Source organism: Capricornis sumatraensis, chromosome 1, assembly GCF_032405125.1.
Source record: "Capricornis sumatraensis isolate serow.1 chromosome 1, serow.2, whole genome shotgun sequence".
Taxonomy (NCBI): Eukaryota; Metazoa; Chordata; class Mammalia; order Artiodactyla; family Bovidae; genus Capricornis; species Capricornis sumatraensis.
The window spans coordinates 38,471,227-38,491,716 of record NC_091069.1 but is presented as its reverse complement, the minus strand read 5'-3'; the positions used below and the strand labels follow the sequence as shown (position 1 = coordinate 38,491,716).

The 20,490-nt window shown below is 42.7% G+C and overlaps 1 protein-coding gene across 2 annotated transcripts in view; it reads left to right on the top strand.

Annotated features, from left to right (window-relative positions):
• ANXA4 (annexin A4) overlaps positions 1 to 20,490 on the top strand; it is a 76,919-nt gene that overhangs the window by 42,588 nt on the left and 13,841 nt on the right. For both annotated transcript variants that reach the window (XM_068983513.1, XM_068983522.1), the window contains 6 exons: positions 467 to 554; positions 6,004 to 6,098; positions 9,198 to 9,311; positions 10,408 to 10,498; positions 11,856 to 11,935; positions 14,059 to 14,115. In XM_068983513.1, coding sequence (XP_068839614.1) covers positions 467 to 554; positions 6,004 to 6,098; positions 9,198 to 9,311; positions 10,408 to 10,498; positions 11,856 to 11,935; positions 14,059 to 14,115 — 525 coding nt within the window. The remainder of the gene's footprint in view (positions 1 to 466; positions 555 to 6,003; positions 6,099 to 9,197; positions 9,312 to 10,407; positions 10,499 to 11,855; positions 11,936 to 14,058; positions 14,116 to 20,490) is intronic.

Genomic DNA, 20,490 nt, shown 5'->3' with positions numbered 1-20,490 from the left:
CCCCAGCTTGCCCTCCAACTCGAGTCCCACTGGCCTCTGTTCCACTCCTCCCTCAGAAGCCAGCTCCAGCCTCAGGGCCATTGCCTCAGCTGTTACCTCTGCCTGCAACACTTTCCCCCGGATCTTTGCATAGTCAGCTGCTTCCTGTCACTCAGACCTCAGCCTGAATGCCACTCCTCAGGGCAGCCCCTCACGACCTCTCTCTGTGCTGTCGCCCTTTTCACCTCGGGCTGCCTGGTGGAGTATTAATTTATTGGCTTCTTTACTGTCTACCTCTGGCTGAACTTGAACATCAGCCGCAAGGGAACAAGAGCCTCATCTCTCCCAGTCACTGCTGTGTCCCCGCCGCTGGACGAGTGTCTGGCCCCTGGTGGGGGCTCAGCAAACATTTGTTGCACAAGATGCCACCATGCTGGTAGGAAGGCGCCTCTTGGTCACATCTTTCTGTCTTTCTTTGTGCACTCAGGCAGCCAAGGGAGGCACTGTCAAAGCCAGTTCAGGCTTCAACGCTGCTGAAGATGCCCAGACCCTGAGGAAGGCCATGAAAGGACTTGGTAAGTGTCCCACTGGCGGTGAACATGCCCTGTGTGTCCCACATCCTAGAGTCACCCAGAGGGTGTTGTGTCCACAAACAAATGTATGTCTCACTCTAAGAAAACACAGTGGGGACAAGGTGACTTTTCAAGGCAAGCTGGAATGGAGGGCTTTTACTATAGACTTTTAAATGTGATGAACTCATTCTGGACTTCCCCAATTAATTTCATTCCAGCATTATAAATCTATCAAATTTGAGAAATGTATTTGTCTTCTAGTTGACCCAGGCATGCATGTTGTGCCAGAAGGTTAACAAAGCATTTTGACAAATATTATGTGAATGGGTAGATACAATAATCCCAAGATACAATGAGAGCAGCTGGTGCAGTTGTTATTCTTGCCCCATTTTACAGATGGGAAACTGAGACTCAGAGAAGTTATGTAATAAGGTACAGAGTAAGTGGAGCTGAACCTCGAGTCACGCTCAAAGAGCCCTTCTTAAGCTGGGGCCTGCCAACTCTACGTCCACATTCTTTCCCTTGAGTCAGGCCCCTGTTCTTTGCTCCTGTGACAGGTGTGTCTGGGACAGTACCCCCGGGCAGTGTGTAGGACTTTATGTGACAAGATTATGTGTATGTGACCAGAAGGGCTTGTCTTCCAGTGCACCAACCTCTGGGAGCTCCCCAGGGCCAAGGCCTCCCTCCGGATGGACATAGCCATGCCCGGCACTGCAGGTTCCACTGACCTAGACCCTCCCTCCAGACTTGCCTGAGTGGACATTTGTCCAGAGAGGTGCTCTCTGTTTCATACCTCGTATTTAAAATCTCCTTAAAATTTGGATAAAGACATTTGACCATGAGGCATTATTTCCCAGTTTTTCTATCCACAAAGAATTCATCTTGCTCAGCCCCAATATTACTAGCAGCAACAATAACCATTATTAAGGTCTACTATGTGTCAGGCACAATGTGTTGTATAGGCTATGTTTTAATTCTGACAGCAGCTTGTTTTACTAATGAGAAAGTTGAGGTTTAGTGAGATCCGCTAACTTGCCCAAGGTCTCTGGGGCAGAATGTGTTTGTTGAAGTCAGGATTCTAGGCAAGTCCAGGCATTCTGACTCTGAAACTGGAGCTTAAGCTGCTGTACTATCCTGCTGCCTACCTCTGAAAAGGACGTTGCCTTGTATCTATCTTCTATTTCCCTTTTTCACAAATAAAATGGAAAAAGTACTTGGCCTACTCATTTTTCAGGTGTATCCTAATTCTTCGGTGGATAGCAAGAGCACTGTAATTTGGAGCATAGACCACATGGCATTTGGAATTCTCAGAGTCAGGAGGCATTTGATACCACCAACCGTTTTCAGTGCCTGCTGTGTGGGCCAATGCGAGAAAGACAGTCAGAGGAGACAAGGACCATAAACCTAATCCTGTGGTCCAATCATCCAGGGATGCTAGGCGGCAAAGGCATTCATGGAAATACGATCAGTTAGTAATATGATAGGGATGGAGGGGCACAAGATCCCATTAGGAGTCAGAGAGATCACATTTCATTTAGGGGCATCAGGCAAAACTTCTTGGAGGATATGGAAATTGAGATGGGCCTTGGGAGATGAGTTTATTTGATAAACAGATAAGAGAGAATGTGCTTCAGGTGAATGGAGCTGCATGAGCAAAGCATGGGATGAAAGTGAGCATCTCCCTGTTTTGCATTTTAGCTGAGGCCTCAGGGAGTTGAGATAAATACACGGTTTGCGGCAGGAGTGTACTGGCAAAGTAGGTGTTGGCTGATTAGGAGACTTCTGGGAAGGCAGGAGCCATAGAGGGGTTCTAGGGTACTGCTGACATGGAGGCTGACCCAGAGGCATAGTCCAGGAAACAACAAATGCCAGAATCAGGATGCTAGACGGAGGGGGCTAGGGAGACAATAACCCATAGGTTGGTATGGTAAGAAGGTTAGGAGAACAGAGTACAGTATAGTCGGATCAAGTATAGGAATTCAAGAGCAAAGTCTCTGGATTTGGCTGCCTATATCCTTTTATGTGGGGTCTGCCCTGGTGGCTCAGAGGTTAAAGCCTCTGCCTGCAATGCGGGAGACCTGGGTTTTGTGGATATTTACAATAGTGAATGGGGTGCTATTGAGGGTCTCAAAGGCCAGACTCCAGTGCTGGTACTAAATCCAACAGATGGTAGGGAGCCATCATGTATCCTAAGCAGAGGAAAGACACTGTGAGAGTTTGTCCTTTTAGGAAAATGAATCTGGCAGGACTCTGGAAAGACCAATTAGGAGGTAAGACTACTAGTGGTAAACTTTATAGTTATCTAAGAAGAAATCCTGAACTGGAGTGGTTGTGGTAGGAATTAAAAAGAGGGGACAAATGCAAAAAGGATTTTAGAGCTAGATTTTGCATATTCAAGAACTCTGAATGTGAAGGAAGAGAGCAGTTTAAATAATCAAAGCTATTTTGAGGATTCACGTCTAACAGACCAGAAGAAGGGTGATGCCTTTCACAGAAATGGAGTAAAAAAGCAAAAGGGTGATGAACTTTCTCCCCTCAGCTGAAAGAGAGTTCTGGAAAAAGGATGGTTGTATCTATTCAGTTCAGTTCAGTTCAGTTGCTCAGTCATGACTGACTCTTTGCAACCCCATGGACTGCAGCACACCAGGCTTCCCTGTCCATCACCAACTCCCGGAGCTTACTCAAACTCATGTCCATCAAGTCAGTGATGCCATCCAACCATCTCATCCTCTGTTGTCCCCTTCTCCTCTCGCCTTCAATCTTTCCAGCATCAGGGTCTTTTCCAATGAATCAGTTCTTTGTATCAGGTGGCCCAAAGTATTGGAGTTTCAGCTTCAGCATCAGTCCTTCCAATGAATATTCAGGACTGATTTCCTTTAGGATTGACTGGTTTGCTCTCCTTGCAGACTCTCAAGAGTCTTCTCCAACACCATAGTTCAAAAGCATCAATTCTTCAGTGCTCAGGTTTCTTTATAGTCCAACTCTCACATCCATACATGACTACTGGAAAAACCATAGCTTTGACTAGATGGACTTTGTCAGCAAAGTAATGTCTCAGCTTTTTAGTATGCTGCCTAGGTTGATCATAACTTTTCTTCCAAGGAATAAGCGTCTTTTAATTTCATGGCTACAATCACCATCTGCAGTGATTTTAGAACCCCAAAAAATAAAGTCTGTCACTGTTTCCACTGTTTGCTCATTTGCCATGAAGTGATGGGACCAGATGCCATGATCTTAGTTTTCTGAATGTTGAGTTTTAAACCAACTTTTTCATTCTCCTCTTTCACTTTCATCAAGAGGCTCTTAAGTTCTTCTTCACTTTCTGCCATAAGGGTGGTATCATCTGCATATCTGAGGTTGTATCTATTATCCTCTTAAAAAAAAAAAAAGAACAGAGAGTAGATTCCTAAGGTATGTAAACTTAAAATGCTATAGCTTCCTCTCTACACCTCATATTTTTGTAGATCTGTAATTTTGCAAAGAATGTATGTATTTTTCATTTCTCCCTGAAATATTTAAATAGACTCTCCTCTGTAACTCATCACAACTCCCCATATAGTATAAACAATAAAAAATATTGAACACTCACCCAACATATATGAACATCCAGGTGTGACCAAGATGAGGGGCCAATTTGAAGGATCAGAATACAGTCTCTCTGTAAAAGCTGCTGCAAAAAAACAGACAAAGTTTATGACATTTTAAATTTGAATTCATAGTGAAAAAGTTTGGTAGAATAATGCATCATGGGAATTCATGGGCGGTTATAAAAGTTTCTCATCAATAAAGAAGATGTGGTACATATATACGATGGAATATTGCTCAGCCACAAAATGAACAAAATAATGCCATTTGCAGCAACATGGATGCAACTGGAAATTAACTAAGACAGAAAGAAAGACAAGTAACATATCAGTTATATATGGAATCTAAAATATGGCACAAATGAACCTATCTACAAAACATACTTGAAGACATAGAGAACAGACTTGTGGTTGCCAAGAAGGAGGCAGGGAGAGATGGATTGGGAGTTTGGGGTTGGTAGATGCAAAAAAGTATTGCAATTTAGAATGGATAAACAAAAAGGCCCTAATGTATAACACAGAGAGCTATATTGAATGTCCTGTGATAAACCATAATGGAAAAGAATAATTTTTGAAATGTATATATGTGTAAAAAAAAAAAAGGAAAATGAGTTGGTTTCTATAACATTTGCACAGGGCTTCCCAGGTGGCCCAGTGGTAAAGAATTTGCCTGTCAATGCAGGAGATGCAGGAGACGAGGGTTTGATCCCTCGTCAGGAAGGTTTCTTGGAGGAGGAAATGGCAATCCACTCCAGTATTCTTGCCTGGAAAATTCCATGGACAGAGGAGCCTGACAGGCTACAGTCCATGGGGCCGCAAAGAGCTGGACATGACTGACCAACTGAGCACATACACACACACTGTGACATTTGCAAGAACAAAAAGTTCAAATGACTTCTTTTTTTTTTTTTTTCAGGAAATAAGAGCACAAAATTCTATTTTTATTTATTGTGAACATTTCCAAAAGATAAGAAGTAGTCTACCATAAGAATCACTAAAGTGAAAACTTTTAATAAAGTTAAAAAGTTTTCTAATCAGAGATCAGGAAAGAGAGCTTGGAAGAGAAAAACACAATTACCGATCTTAAAAAGGAGTAGATACTATCAGCCGCCAATTCAAACCCTATGAAGTGCCAAATGGTGAATTTTGAAAATGAATTTGAACTGTTTCAAAACTCAGAGGAGATAATAAAGAGATAGAAGTGAGGAGCGAAAGGTAAGAACATGGATGATGAATATGGGTGATCCAAAGACTCAGAGAAAAATTCCAAAGAAAGGGAAACGCGTGATCCTGGTCAACACGTACTGACTATTTAGCAAGCACTAGGCATTGTGCTAAGTAATGCACTGATTTGTTTTATTTAACACTTGCAGCAGCCCTGGTAGGAAAGTGCGGTGATCATGCACATTTATAGATGAGGAAACTAATGCTCAGAGACCTTAACCCTTTTGTGTAGTGGAAAATCACTAGTGGGGCTTCCCTGCTGCCTCAGTGGTTAAGAATCCACCTGCCAGTGCAGGAGATGCAAGAGACAAGAGATTGATCCCTGGGTCAGAAAGATCCCCTGGAGGAGGAAATGGCAACCCACTCCGGTATTCTTGCCTTGAAAATTCCATGGACAGAGTAGCCTGGCGGGCTACAGTCCATAAGGTCATGAAAGAGGTGGACCTGACTTTGCAACTAAACAACAACATCATATAACTAAATCTAGAGTCTGTTTCCCTTCAAAACAGACAAACATTCCGAATAAGAACTTCTTTTCTTAGAAAGCTCTCTGTGTGTGTTAGGGTTATGCCAGTGTCCACAGAGGAACCCACTTTCTCATTCCTCGCTCAAACCGCACTCGCTCCCTGTCTCCTCTCCACCAGGCACAGATGAAGATGCCATCATCAACGTCCTGGCCTATCGCAGCACGGCCCAGCGCCAGGAAATCCGGACAGCCTACAAGACCACCATCGGCAGGGTAGGCCTGTGCTGTCCGCCTTGACAAGGGATCTGTCAGGCAGCAGGAAAGCAGGGACCCCTTCCTACTTGGTTCCTGAAGTAGTGGCCCTTTGTTTTGGGTTTTTTTGAAATAATTCTATATTTTCACTTTTGGCTGTGCTGGATCATCATTGCTGGGTGTGCGTTTCTCCAGTTGCAGCGAGGAGGGCTTCTCTCTAGCTGTGCTTCTCACTGCAGTGGCTTTTCCTGTTTTGGAGCACAGGCTCCAAAACACCCAGGCTTCAGAAGCTATGGTTCTGGGGCTCTAAATCACAGGCTCAGTAGTTGTGGCACATGGACTTAGTTGCTGCTCAGTGTGTGGGATCTTCCTGGACCAGGGATAGAAACCGTGTCTCCTGCACTGGCAGGCAGATTCTATACCACCAAGCCACCAGGGAAGCCCAGCCATCTGTTTTTAAAAGATGGATCTTTTGCCTTGTTTAAAGATATTCTTGAAAATAAACGAACCCCTTCAACATGTCCTAGAGTTCCTCCACTGTCCATAGCCAGAAGTGATTTCACAGAGCTCTTGATTCACAAAGCTCAAGGCTAAGTTTAGTTTCTTCCCACACAACTTCTTGCAGGGACTTAGTTGTGGAATGGACTCACTGCCCCTACCCCGCTCTGAAGCACCAGGCAGGGCTCTGCTTCCCATGTTCCTCCTCTCAATCTGGTGGCTTCCTTTGGCCACTTGTGAACGAAGATCTTCCAAACCGATTAAAATATTAAATCCAGTTTGTTCTAAATAGGCTGTCATAGATTTAGGGTCTATTCTGACTCTTCTACGTAAACCCATTTGTGGCATATATTCATTCCTTTGAATGATCCTCAATTGAGGGTCACCGCCTCCAGTTATAAAATGGGGTTCTGTGTGTGTGTGTATATATATGTGTGTATTTTACTGGCTTGTGCATTCAGAGGTGGTTCACTCACCATGTTTCCCCTTCTGCTTTGAATCCCACACCCCTGGGGAACCCTGTCTCAGTTTCGTTTCCAACAGCTCACTTACCAGAGTCATTCACCTGGTCTTATATCACTGAAAGCCAATCTGTGTGATTAGAGAATCTTTTTATTGAGCAATCCTTATCAGTGAGTGCCTCCAGGTCTCAGAGTGGAGTTAACTACATGATAAGTATTTCTGTTCCTGGATTATTTATAAAAGCTAGTCAGATGAGGCTGCTTTCCAAAGACAGGTATTAAGCTGCTGGGCAGGACAGGCCTGGTTCAGCTCTTCTGGGGGCTATCTACATGCCAACCTTGGCTGGGCACCAGCGGAGAACAAGATCCTACCCATCAGGTTGCTTGGACTATCTTCTGGGCATTTTAAAGTCTTCTCCATCCCCAAAGAAATTTAGTGAACATGCATGTGGTGCGTGAGCTAAAGTGTAGCCACGTATTTGGGGTTGATTTATTCAGCTTTAGAACTAAGCTGATCTGACAGCAGTTAGTTAAGGTGAGCAACCTTAACAGATTGACTGAATGCTAATTTATTTGTTCATTCATCTGTTTGATACATGTGGATTAACATAAAAATAGCTACAATAGATTAAAATATAGTGTTTGTGGACTCAAGTTTGAGAATCTGCGATCTGAACTTGAAAGCAAATCACCTCCTTACTAGTTAGTTGATCTTAAACAGGTTCTTAAACTCCCTGACATGTAGGAGGAAATGTGACTAAATGTGTTTAGAATTTGGTCCTTTGTCCAAGTAATTATTACATTTCTTTTTAACAATTGAGCCTTAAGAATTAATCATGAATGATTACAAGGATGCAACTAAATGCCTATTTAGAAGAATAGTAGAAAAATAGAAACAGGGTATTGATTAAAGAAATTGTATTACATCTACATATAGAAATTTCTGCAGCTGTTAAAAATATTGTAGGTAAATACTGACTTGGAAATATATTCAGGGTGTGTTCATAAGTGAGCAAACACACTGATCTCGGGACCCCTTTGCTTCTTAAATTATTGAAGACATTTTTGTTTTTGCTGGTTACATTCATTAATATTGACCATATTTGAAATTAACACTGAGGATATTTAAAGACAAGCATTTGTTAATTTATTTTGAAAAACAATAAAAACTCATTGCATGCTAGCAAAAATAACAATTTCAGGAAAAATAGCTTTATATTTCAAAACAAAAAAAACTGTAGTAAGATGATTGGCGTTGTTTTACATTTTCAAATGTCTTTCAGTTCAGTTCAGTTCAGTCACTCAGTCGTGTCCAACTCTTTGCGACCCCATGAATCGCAGCACGCCAGGCCTCCCTGTCCATCACCAACTCCCGGAGTTCACTCAAACTCATGTCCACCGAGTCGGTGATGCCATCCAGCCATCTCATCCTCTATTGTCCCCTTCTCCTCCTGCCTCCAATCCCTCCCAGCATCAGGGTCTTTTCCAATGAGTCAACCCTTCGCATGAAGTGGCCAAAATATTGGAGTTTCAGCTTCAGCATCATTCCTTCCAAGGAACACCCAGGACTGATCTTCTTTAGGATGGACTGGTTGGATCTCCTTGCAGTCCAAGGGACTCTCGAGTCTTCTCCAACACCACAGTCCAAAAGTATCAATTCTTTGTTGCTCCGCTTTCTTCACAGTCCAACTCTCACATCCATACATGACCACTGGAAAGACCATAGCCTTGACTAGATGGACCTTTGTTGACAAAGTAATGTCTCTGCTGGTGTCTGCATATGTGGACAGACATATGGATTCTCATATGTGTTTCTGCATTCACCTTGTTGCGATACCTGGTGTTGGTTACAGTAGGAAGAAAACCTGGTCTTGTACAGACAGATAGGTAGTTGGGAAGGGGAGGAGTATTTTCATAGCCTTTTCACATAACTGTGGATCTGTAGACGCGTTGAGCAGGCTTTGGAAAGCTCCACCGGACAGCTGTGAGGGGATGAGAGTGTAATGTCAGATCCCAACGTCTTAGTGTTCCTATGAGGATGGTTTCGAGGGTGTGAGCCCCCTGAGAGGGTCTTGGAGCCCTCAGCCATCCCTGGACCTCACCGAGGGCGGCTGGTTTCTGTTACTGGAGCAGTTAAGCGGAGCACTTGCTTGTGTCCCAGGACCTGATGGACGACTTGAAGTCGGAACTGAGTGGCAACTTCGAGCAGGTGATCCTGGGGATGATGACACCCACGGTGCTGTACGATGTGCAGGAGCTGCGAAAGGCCATGAAGGTTCGTGCTCCTCTCCTCCTGCTCTTGGGGCTGGGGGTGCAAAGGCAGACCACCACCGGGTTTTCTCAAGAAGCCGTGATGGAAGCCTAAGAGTGTGGAGGAGGAGGGTGTAGGGGAAGGATTTTCCTTAAGACAACTTGAAAACAGGACATTACAATCTAGTGACTGTAACTTCAAAGCTGTTTCCCCAAAAGTTAAGAAATTCTTTCTTCCCTGTGGCCCACTGGGGAGTGATTATACTCGTGCTTGTTGTGTTGCTGCTACTGCTGCTAAGTCGCTTCAGTTGTGTCCGACTCTGTGCAACCCCATAGATGGAAGCCCACCAGGCTCCCCCGTCCCTGGGATTCTCCAGGCAAGATCACTGGAGTGGGTTGCCATTTCCTTCTCCAATGCATGAGAGTGAAAAGTGAAAGGGAAGTCGCTCAGTCGTGTCCGACTCTTAGTGACCCCATGGACTGCAGCCCACCAGGCTCCTCCGTCCATGGGATTTTCCAGGCAAGAGTACTGGAGTGGGGCTTGTGTACCTCCAGACAATTTCTTGCCATATTAGCTCCTGTTTTGAGATATGGAACTTTTGACTGACACCGTGAGGGCCTCTTGGGCTGCTGTAAGCTCAGAACCTGCCAAGAGTTCTCAGCCTCCCAAGATGCTAGAGCCACTGTGCCCTACACCAGGCTCTGCCGATTTTTAGCGACCAAGTACAAAATTCAATTATGACTGCCCTCCTCCCTCACGTCAATGAATATTCAGGCTCATGGAAGGTTCTGGGCTAGTCACTGGGAAACAGACACAACAGCCTTTGCCAGAAGATTCTGCCCTTCAAAGGAAAAGTACAGGGGAGACCAAGGCAAGACAAAATCCCCAGAGGGTGGAAACTATTCCTAACCAACACCCAAAAGCAGTCCATGAAATGTTTGTTATGACCAATAAACATGTTGGAATCTGGATAGGAAAGTTAAAAATGAGCAAATCCTATTGCTGGAACTAGCTGAGTTGTCTTTATTCTCTGCAGATTTCTGGTTCTATCCCTACTGTGTCTGGGATTCAACTTGGTGACCTGACTCATGACACCGTCTCCTCTGGCTTTTACATTTAGGGAGCTGGCACAGATGAGGGCTGCTTGATTGAGATCCTGGCCTCCCGGACGCCCGAGGAGATCCGGCGCATAAACCAGACCTACCAGCTGCGTATGTAGCATCCTCAGGGGCCTTGGTGGAGGCCCTGTCCTCTGAGAAGTAGACTGGAGCGGGAGGTTACCCACTGAAACACTGACCACGAGGGAGCCTCAGCTACAAGCTCCGCTGTCAGGCAGATCCCTGTCGATCCAAATGACTGTTGGCTTTTTGAGACTTCTCAGGGGTACCTGCCTCTCTTCTTAGGCTATCCAGTGAAGTGGTTACTACCCTGAAAGCTGAAAAGCTGTTCTTTAGTATCAAGCATAGAATCAAAGATGTTTATTCAAATGTGGTGGCGCCACTGAATCATAGCTTTCCAGGGAGTGGCCTGGAGGAGCAGTCTCCTCAATTTCTTACCTTCAGACTAGGCTGTAGGTCCCGCAGCCACCTCCAGTGGCAAGACTCCCCTCTTAAAAATCTCCAGAGGAGCCTTTAAAAGAGGCATGCCTTCTTGACCTAAGAATATAATAAAAAATGTCCAAAGGTTCAGATCCCACAGTGTCATCTATATTAGCTTAAAATGTCCAGCAGCGTGGCTAAACAAAGATGTCCAGCAGAGTGGCTATCCATACAACATAATCATCAAAATGTATATTGGAGGATGTTATTAAATTACAATGAGTGGTATGGCATATGAATAAGGGGAAAAGACAAATCATAAAATGAGATGCTGTGATCCCATTTCTTAAAGAAACAAAAATAATATGTGATGTGGGGAAAATGAGGAAGGATATTCACCAAAATGTTATCAGTGATTATTTCTGGGTGATTAGATGAGGTTTTGTTCAACGCCTCCCCGCGCCCCGCCCCCACCACTTCATTTAACTCATTCAGTTTTTCCTAAGTTTTCTGTAATAAATGTACAGTTCAGTAGAAAGAAAACAAAATAGTAAGAGTTTTTTGGTAGGTGTTCAGAGTGGGAGAGTCGAAACCTGGGAGTCTGGTTCTAGCACTGACTGCCTGTGGTCTTCTCCCTGTGGACAGCCCGCTGCTTGTCCCCAAACACAGGTTCAGAAGCTCCGCCCTATTTGCCTTTCCTCATGCTGCTTAACCAGCTCTGTGTCACTGCAAACCACATTCAGGACAGACCCCTAGATAGTAGGAACCACCAAAGAGGGGATCACAGCCCCGCCTTCTCAACCCCCAATGTAAGCAACAAGAGCATCTTGTCTCTGCTCTAATCATCAACTTCTCTTGACCATGTTACCAAGACTTTAGTTTTTCATCAGCTGTGTAAGGGCTGAAGAACCTCACGATGAGCTGCTTCAGTAATCAGGCTGGTCCAGGAGAGGATGGAAAACTCTGGGGTGTGACCTGGTGTTGGGCAGAGATCTTCACTCTGATGTCACTAATTTGACTCTCTTGCTAGAATATGGGCAGAGCCTTGAAGATGATATTCGCTCTGACACGTCATTCATGTTCCAGCGCGTGCTGGTATCTCTGTCCGCTGTGAGTCACTCCCACCTTTGATGGGGGCAGGGGGGATGGTTTATTGAGACGTTCACTCTACCGGCTCTTCTAGCCTTTCTCAACCTTTCAACCTCCCAAATGGGAATTTTTCCCTGTGTTTTTCTGAAGCCTCTCTGTTATTTTATATTCTGTCCTTTAGAGACTCTAGCTAGTCATGCATCCCCATTTTTTTCTCATTTATGCATACAAGTACCTAATATACGCCAGACAATCATTTCTCAGTGCACTGAAAGTTAGGAATGTGGTTAAAAGGCAGTCCTGGGCTTTAAGAATTTATATTGTCAGAAGGGGATCTAGCAGGCCCATGTGTTGCTATAATAAAAGCATGAAAGTATGTGCCAAAAAAGAGGCACAGAGCAGAAGAAAGGTTCAAGGAGAGATTTTGGTTGCAGAAACAAAGAAAAGGCTTCATGGCAGAGGTGCTGGCTGAGAGAGGACTAGGAGGGTTGCTGGAATTTCAAGAGGCACAGGTGTGTGGGGGTACATTCCAGGCAGAAAGAACAGTGAGGACAAGACAAGGAGTCAGGAAACACGGATTGGGTTCAGGGAACAGTTGGCTGAGCCGCTGGACTAGTAATTCTAGGAGTCAGGTGGGAAAATGAACAGGGGTCCCATGTTGGGGAGAGTGTGCTTTTTTTCGGAGAGCTGTGGGGAGCCTCTGAAGGTTTTGAAGCGGTTGTGATGTGACTGGAACTTCTTAGAAGAGTAATATTATAGCGGTGTTCCAATGAATTGAACCAGAGGAGGGGAGCCCAGGCAGGAGGTTACCTTGGTATTCTAGATATTGTGAAGAAAGCAGGTCTGGGCCAGTGTGGGGGCAGGGATGCCAGCAAAGACAGATGGATTTACAAGCATTTCACACAACTTCACAATTTTATCTTTAGGCCTGACCTCCTTCCAGAGTGTGAGACTCTCATTTCTCACTGCCTTTTCCCTGTTTCCTCGTGGATATTCTGCCATCACCTCCGTCCGCTCAGCCCTCCTAAACTATGCTTGAACTCATTTTGCCTCTAAACCAGCTCTTCTTCCTCTCTCATCTTTTTCTATTACTGTTGTTTCTGTTTTTCCAACAACCAAAGCAGAAGCCTGGAAAGCATCTCCAACCCCCAGCTTGCTATGTCTCTGATGTTTACTTAATAATGCCAGCCTGCTTTTCTCTTCATTTTATTTTATTTTTTTTATTTTGGCTGTGCTGGGTCTCCTTTGTGGTGTGGGGCTCTTTGTTGTGGCATGCCATCTTTCTCTAGTTGCGGTGTGCGGGCTTCCCTAGGTGTGGCATGGGGCCTAGCACACACAAGCCTCAGTAGTTGTGGCACTCAGGCTTAGCTGCTTCACAGCATGTGGGATGTTAGTTCCCCAACCAGGGATCGAACCTGAATCCCCTGCTTTGGAATGCAGATTCTTAACCACTGGACCGCCAGGAAAGTCCCAACCAGCCTGCTTTTCTTACTTCCTACCCACTTTTTCTTTTCCTCCCAGATTTACTACTGAAGAGCCATGCCTAGATTGTAGCATATTGGAATAGCCTAGTGATAAAATAGTGTAACAAATCAGAGAAAAGTAGCCCATTTTGCCACACTTTGGGATTCCTCTCCCTTCAGTCCTGCCCTCCTGGTGTTGGTGAGGGACAGGGCACTTTTGGGTGCTCCTCAGGCCCCCAGTGTTGGCCCCAGGGTCTCTTGATTCTCCTGTTTTTCCAGCTCCTATGTGGCAGAGTTGATCAGCATAAAGTTGCCAGTTAGGGAGACTTAAGTCAGCTGGCTGGGAAGACATGGGAGTGGAGGAAGAGGAGGAAAAAGGGGGGTGTGGTCCTGGAAGGAGCTCTCACCAGGCCGTATTTGTCCTCCTGCTTCTTCAGCTGTCGGAGACACCCACGCAGCATCAGGGAGCCACACCAGGCTCGCCCTCTGTTTGATCAGATCAGAGCCGTGGGAGTAACACAAACACATTTGAGGACATCTGTCCTTTCTCCCTAAGCTGCACTCATGCCCCTTCTGTCTAATTTCCCTGTCCTTGGGTTCCCAGACATTCTGTCTTATCAGAGCACCCAAATCTTCTTGGATCCTCTCTCAATCTCTGTGGTTTGTTTTTCTCATCCTCAGGGAGGCAGGGATGAAAGCAATTATCTGGATGATGCTCTCGTGAGACAGGATGCCCAGGTTAGTAGAACTGCAGCTTCTTTCTTCTCTTTTGCCAGGCCGAGTTGGTGGACATCTTCTTATATTTCAATGAATATTGGCCAAGCTGGAATTTGTTATGAAAGATTCCCACAGGTGCCTTTAATAGCAGAAGTTTCTTGCAGAGATACCTGGGGCTTGGGGCTGGCTTGGGGCATCAGTATATAAGCATCCCTGGGTTCCAGATTTTCTAACATTGGGACCATGGTGTGGCTACCCCCACAGAATCACAGAGTGTCTTCTGAATCACTAGGAGATAAAGGGACCTGCCTATGCTTTGTTGACCTCACATTTTTACTTCCCCAAAGAGAATATTTAATACAATCTATGTAAAATGGGTAAAACTAATACCAAACCCTAAAAGGCAGTTGCTTCCCTGGTATCCAGCCCACTGATGGCTGCCCTGAAACCAACTAATGGTATTTTTACTATGACCAGATAACACTAAAAATAATAACTAATAAAACCTAGTAAGGACCTGGTTTTGTCCTTACCAGGGGCCAAACACTGTTCAAAGCTCTTTACATGAAGTATGTCATCAAATCCTTACAATAACCGTATGAACTAAGTATTGCTATTCCCATGTTATGGACAAAGAAATTGAGGCTCAGAGAAGTCAATATCTTGCTCAAGTTCCCATAGATAATAAATGACAGAACCGGGATTTGAACCTACACAATTTGGATCTAGACTTTGTTAACCAGTATATGACTTAGAGAGATTTGTCCCATTCAGGATGAGGGGCAGAGGATGAGATGGTTAGATCACATCACTGACTCAATGGACCTGTTTTTGAGCAAACTCCAGGAGATAGTGGAGAAGAGATGAGCCTGACATGCTACACTTCATGCAGTCTCAAAGAGTCAGACACAATTTGACGACTGAACAACAGTGAAGCACTCAGTATTGTATAGGAAAGAACCTTTTGCTTTCACTAAAAGTGAAAGGAGTTTATGAGTCCTAAGAGTTCTGAAGACTCAGGGAGGCCCATCCCATAAGGAGATATAGGAAATTGCCTTCAATCCAGAAGCTTTGAGGAAGGAGAAGGTATTAAAACTCTCAGATGCTTATGTGAATTTCAGCTACCTCTAGGAGAACATTTGGGGGCATGCTGGAAGGAACTTCCATAGCCCAGGTGAATCCTGAATTTAGTTTTTTAAATTAACTTATTTACTTTAATTGGAGGCTAATTACTTTACAATATTGTAGTGGTTTTTGTCATACATTGACATGAATCAGCCATGGGTGTACATGTGTTCCCCATCCTGAACCCCCCTCCCACCTCCCTCCCCATTCCATCCCTCAGGGTCATCCCAGTGCACCAGCCCTGAGCACCCTGTCTCATGCATCGAACCTGGACTGGTGATCTGTTTCACATATGATAATATACATGTTTCAATGCTATTCTCTCAAATCATCCCACCCTCACCTTCTCCCAGAGTCCAAAAGACTGTTCTTTACATCTGTGTCTCTTTTGCTGTATTGCATATAGGGTCATCATTACCATCTTTCTAAATTCCATATACATACATTAGTACACTGTATTGGTGTTTTTCTTTCTGACTTACTTCACTCTGTATAATAGGCTCCAGTTTCATCCACCTCATTAGAACTGATTCAAATGAATTCTTTTTAATGGCTGAGTAATATTCCATTGTCTATATGTACCACAGCTTTCTTATCCTGAATCCTGAATTTAAATGAAGAGTTAGTGAACAATTTATTCCTGAAACATTAATATCCACTGTCACTGTTTTTGTGGGCTTGCCAGGTGCTAGGCATTGTGCTAACTACTTTACATTTTTTTCCTTATAATAAATCTATGAAGTAGATATTACTTCTGTTTTATAGACTTGGAGACTGATTCTCAGATTTAAATAACTTGTATAAGATTACATAACTGATGGAATTGGGCCCTTTGACTCTAGGTCTGTATGAGTTTTTAAAACTATGCCATTCATATTACAAAGCTACAGTAATCAAAAGACTATGGTATTGGCATTAAAACAGACATACAGATCAATGGAATAGAAGAGAAATCTGAGAAATAAACCTACACATGTATGGTCAATTAACTTATGAAAAAGGAGCCATGAATATACAATGGGCAAAAGATAGTCTCTTCAGTAAATTTTGTTGGGAAAACTGAATAGCCCTAAGCAAAAGAATGAACCAGAACTGACTACCTTACTCCATACACAACAATTCACTCAACATGAATTAATGACTTCAAAGTAAGACCTGAAACCATAAAGTTCCTAGAAGAAAACATAGGTGATAAGCTGCCTTACATGGGTCTTAGGAATGATTTTTTTAATCTGACGCTGAAAGCTAAAGCAACAAAAGTAAAAATAAACAAGTAGGACTGTATCAAACTAAAAAGCTTCTGCACAGCAAAAGAAACCATCAGCAAAATGAAAAGGCAACCATTCAATGAGAGAAAATATTTGCAAATCAGATATCTGATAAAAAGTTAGTATCTAAAATATAAAAATAACCTGTACAACTTAATAGAAGTAACCAAACAACAGTTTTAAAATGGGCAGAAGATCTGAATAGATATTTTTCCAAAGACATCCAAATGTCCAACAGACACATGAAATGATGCTCAACATCACTAGTCATCAGGGAAGTGCAAGTCAAAACCACAATGATATATCACCTCATTCCTGTCAGAATGGCTGTCATCAAAAAGATAACAAACAGCAAGTGTTGGCAAGGATGTGAAGAAAAGGCAACCTTTGTTCACTGTTGGTGGGAATGTAAATTGGTGCAGCCACTATGGAAAACAGTATGGAGTTTCCTCAAGCAAAATAAAAATAGAACTACTCCATGATCCAGCAATTTCACTTCTTCTATCTGCCCCTCAAAAATGAGAACACTGACTCAAAAAGACATATATACCACCTTATTCATAGCGGTATTGTTTACAATAGCCAAGAAATAGAAACAGCCTAAGAACCCATCAATAGATGAATGAAAGAAATGATTGTGTATATGTACAGTAGAAGAATGCTCTCTAGCCCTAAAAAGAATGAAATCTTACCATGTGCAAAAATGTGGATCGATCTAGAGAGCTATATGCTACCTGAAATAAGCCAGAAAGAAAAAGACAAATACTATATAATCTCACTTATATGTGGAGTTAAACAAACAACAACCAAGGAAAAATCAAGCTCATAGATACAGAGAACAGACTGGTGGTTGCCAGAGGCAGGGGTAGAGGTGGGCAAGATGGGTGAAGGAGGCCAAAAAGTACAGGCTCTGTAATGAAATAAATAAGTCGTGAGGGTGTAATGTACAGCATGGCAACTACAGCTAATAATACTGGGGACTTCCCTGGCGGTCCAGTGGTAAAGACTCTTCTTTCACTGCAGCAGGCACAAGTTTGATCCCTGGTCGGGGAGCTAAGATCCTGCATGCTGCACAGTGCTGCCAAAAGTAAATAAATAAAATTGTGTTAAAAAAAACAATAATGCTATATTGAAAGTTCCAAAGAGAATAGATCTTAAGAGTTCTTATCATAAGAAAAAATACTTTGTAATTATATATGGTACTAGATGGTAACTAGACTCATTGTGGGGGTCATTTCACAATATATACAAATATAAAATTATTATGCTCTACATCTGAAACTAACATAATGTTGTATGTCAATTATACCTAATTTTTAAAAAACACAAAAAAACATGCAGTTCAACAAATATTTGGGAGTTCTTCAAGGAGCGTAGTTCTCCTTGGAAAAGTGACCAGGTGAAAAGGTACTTAACAACAAATATGGGCTGGGGGAAGTTGGAAGGACTAGAACTCATTTTTCTGTATCCTCCAAGTCTTACAACAAAACAAGGAATTTAAGAACCACTGTCCAAGGTTTCCACTCTTCTTCCAAAATAAAACAGGAGGAAAATCTGGTCAGGCTTTGTTCTTTAACGTACATCAGCAAAGGGACATTTGCAGACTTTGGGTATTATGGAACTGGATTTTGAGGCAAGTAAATGAGTTTGTGATGAAAAGAATTATCAGGACAGGTGAAATTAGGTAGTAATTTATTGTCAAAGGTAGAAAATTTTAAATATAGAGAAGCTAAATGTGCAATTTTATCTATTCTTGAGGTGAAAACTGCACTCAAGGAAATAACAGGTAGTGTTCAGATTTCCTACTTGAAAAAGAAATTCATAATGTATTAAAAGCACACTGAAAATGCCCTTCAGAGCTTTTGTTAGAATATGGCACATATTTGATTCCCTTTGAAAAACAAACCAAGAAATACAAAAATAGAGAGAGATCTGCATCAAAACTGGAAACCGTGCCAGATGGGCAGCAAAGGATGTAGGAGTTATTCCTGCCCCAGAAAAGAGGTTAACACACACACACACACACACACACACACACACACTGCACACACACACACTGCACACACACACACACACACACACACACACACACACACACACACACTGCCCCCGATGGAAATAGACAGAGTGGCTTCCTGCAAATGGGGAGACTCCTCAGGGAAGACTTGGCTGTGTCTCAGCCGCTTCCACTGGACTTGCAGCAAGTCCTCCTGATTAAAATTCATCCAGATGAAAAGTGAGGAGCTCAAAGAAGAATCCATTGCACTGTGTTCTGTGGAGAAAACCAGGTCTGGATAAACTGTTTATCATTTCAAGATCAAAGATCATGAACATGCACTAATCTCAACTCAAATACTATGTGGCCCGTGAAGAAACTGGGGCCCAAAGGGAGGCAAACAGGGGCTCGCTTTAAGGAAGAGACAGATTTCAGATCGCTCTGGATCCTGACATACATAAGAGAAGGACAGATTTTAATTGACTAAACAAGAGCTTTAAAAAAAAAGATGCAATGAGAAAGTAATGGAGCTGAAAATGGAGCTACATGAAACCAAGAAGAGATAAAGAGAAGGCTAGATGAGTGGAAGGGAAGTGTTCTTAGAAACAAGGAAAGGAGACTTCCCTGGTGATCCAGTGGTTAAGAATCTGCCTTCCAATACAGACTCGGGTTCAGTCCCTGGTGGGAAACTAAAATCCCTCATGCCCAGGGCAACTAAGCCCGAGCACCACAACTATTGGCCTTTGTCCCCTAGAGCCCGTGTGTCACAACTCAGACCTGATGCAGCCAAAAAATAAATAAATATTCTAAAAAGAAACAAGGAAAGACACAATAAACATTTATTAGAAGCGGCACTGATCAGAAACAACACTGCACAAAACAGTCATTGTTGTCGAAGGCAATGCTGAAAATACCTGCAATTTTCAGGAAAAAAAAGACAAAACAATCACATAAGATGAGGACTATAGAGGAAAGACGGTGGAGATTAGAATCTCAACAAGAAGGGTATGGACAGACTTGCCCTAATATATAATTAAATGAATAATAAATGTACAAATGAATTAAAGCATGTGGTCCTGGGTAAGATAGGGAGAAGTCAATGGGATAATTAGAAAGTCTAAGAGCAGAACCAAGCCTATGGGAGAATATACAGGAATATATACAGAGTGTATGCATTTCAAGTCAGTGAAGAAAGCACAGGTTACTCAGTGGAGTTGTAAAAATTGGCTGACCACTTGGGAAACAATCAAGTTAGATCCTGACTTTCACCTGACAGCATAATAAATTCCAAATAGATTGAAAATTTTAGCATAAATAAAGTAAGCCATAAAGGTAATATAAAAAGTTAAATATTCTTTTTTTAAACCTGGAACTGGGAAGGGATTTTGTATGCATTTTCTTTAAGATAGAAACCATAAAGGAAAAGGATCGGTAGTTTGGCTAAATTTTAAAAAGAAAGAATTGTTTTACCAAACAATACCACAAACAAAATTAAAGATCAAATGATAGAATGGGGAGAAATTTCACGCTATGTATAGTAAGCTTAATATGAAAATGTATAAGTAAACTACAGTTTCAATACTGTTATTGAAACTTACTCTTATTCATATTTGTTCTGAATAAAAATGCCCCGTTTCTTTAAAAAAAAAAAAAAAAAAGACATTGGACGTTAACAGGCAACTCAAAAAAAAGAAAAATAGAAATGGCTAATACACCAAAAAATGACCAACCTCACTAGTTATTTTAAAAAACTAACACAAAAATATACCATTTTCTACCCATAACTAAAACTTTACCCTTTTCAAGTTAGTTTTTCTGGTATTTTACAGAAGTATCATTCCATGACAGATGGAAAGTTCCTTGTTTGCCCACATGTTCTAGCTACAATTGCTGTATAACGAACCACCTCAAACTTGTAATGTCAGAGGTCTTAGCTGGGAAGACTGGAACAGCTAGAGGCGGCTCAGATGGCTGGGGGTAGGAGTCTCCATCACTTGTGTCTGGTGT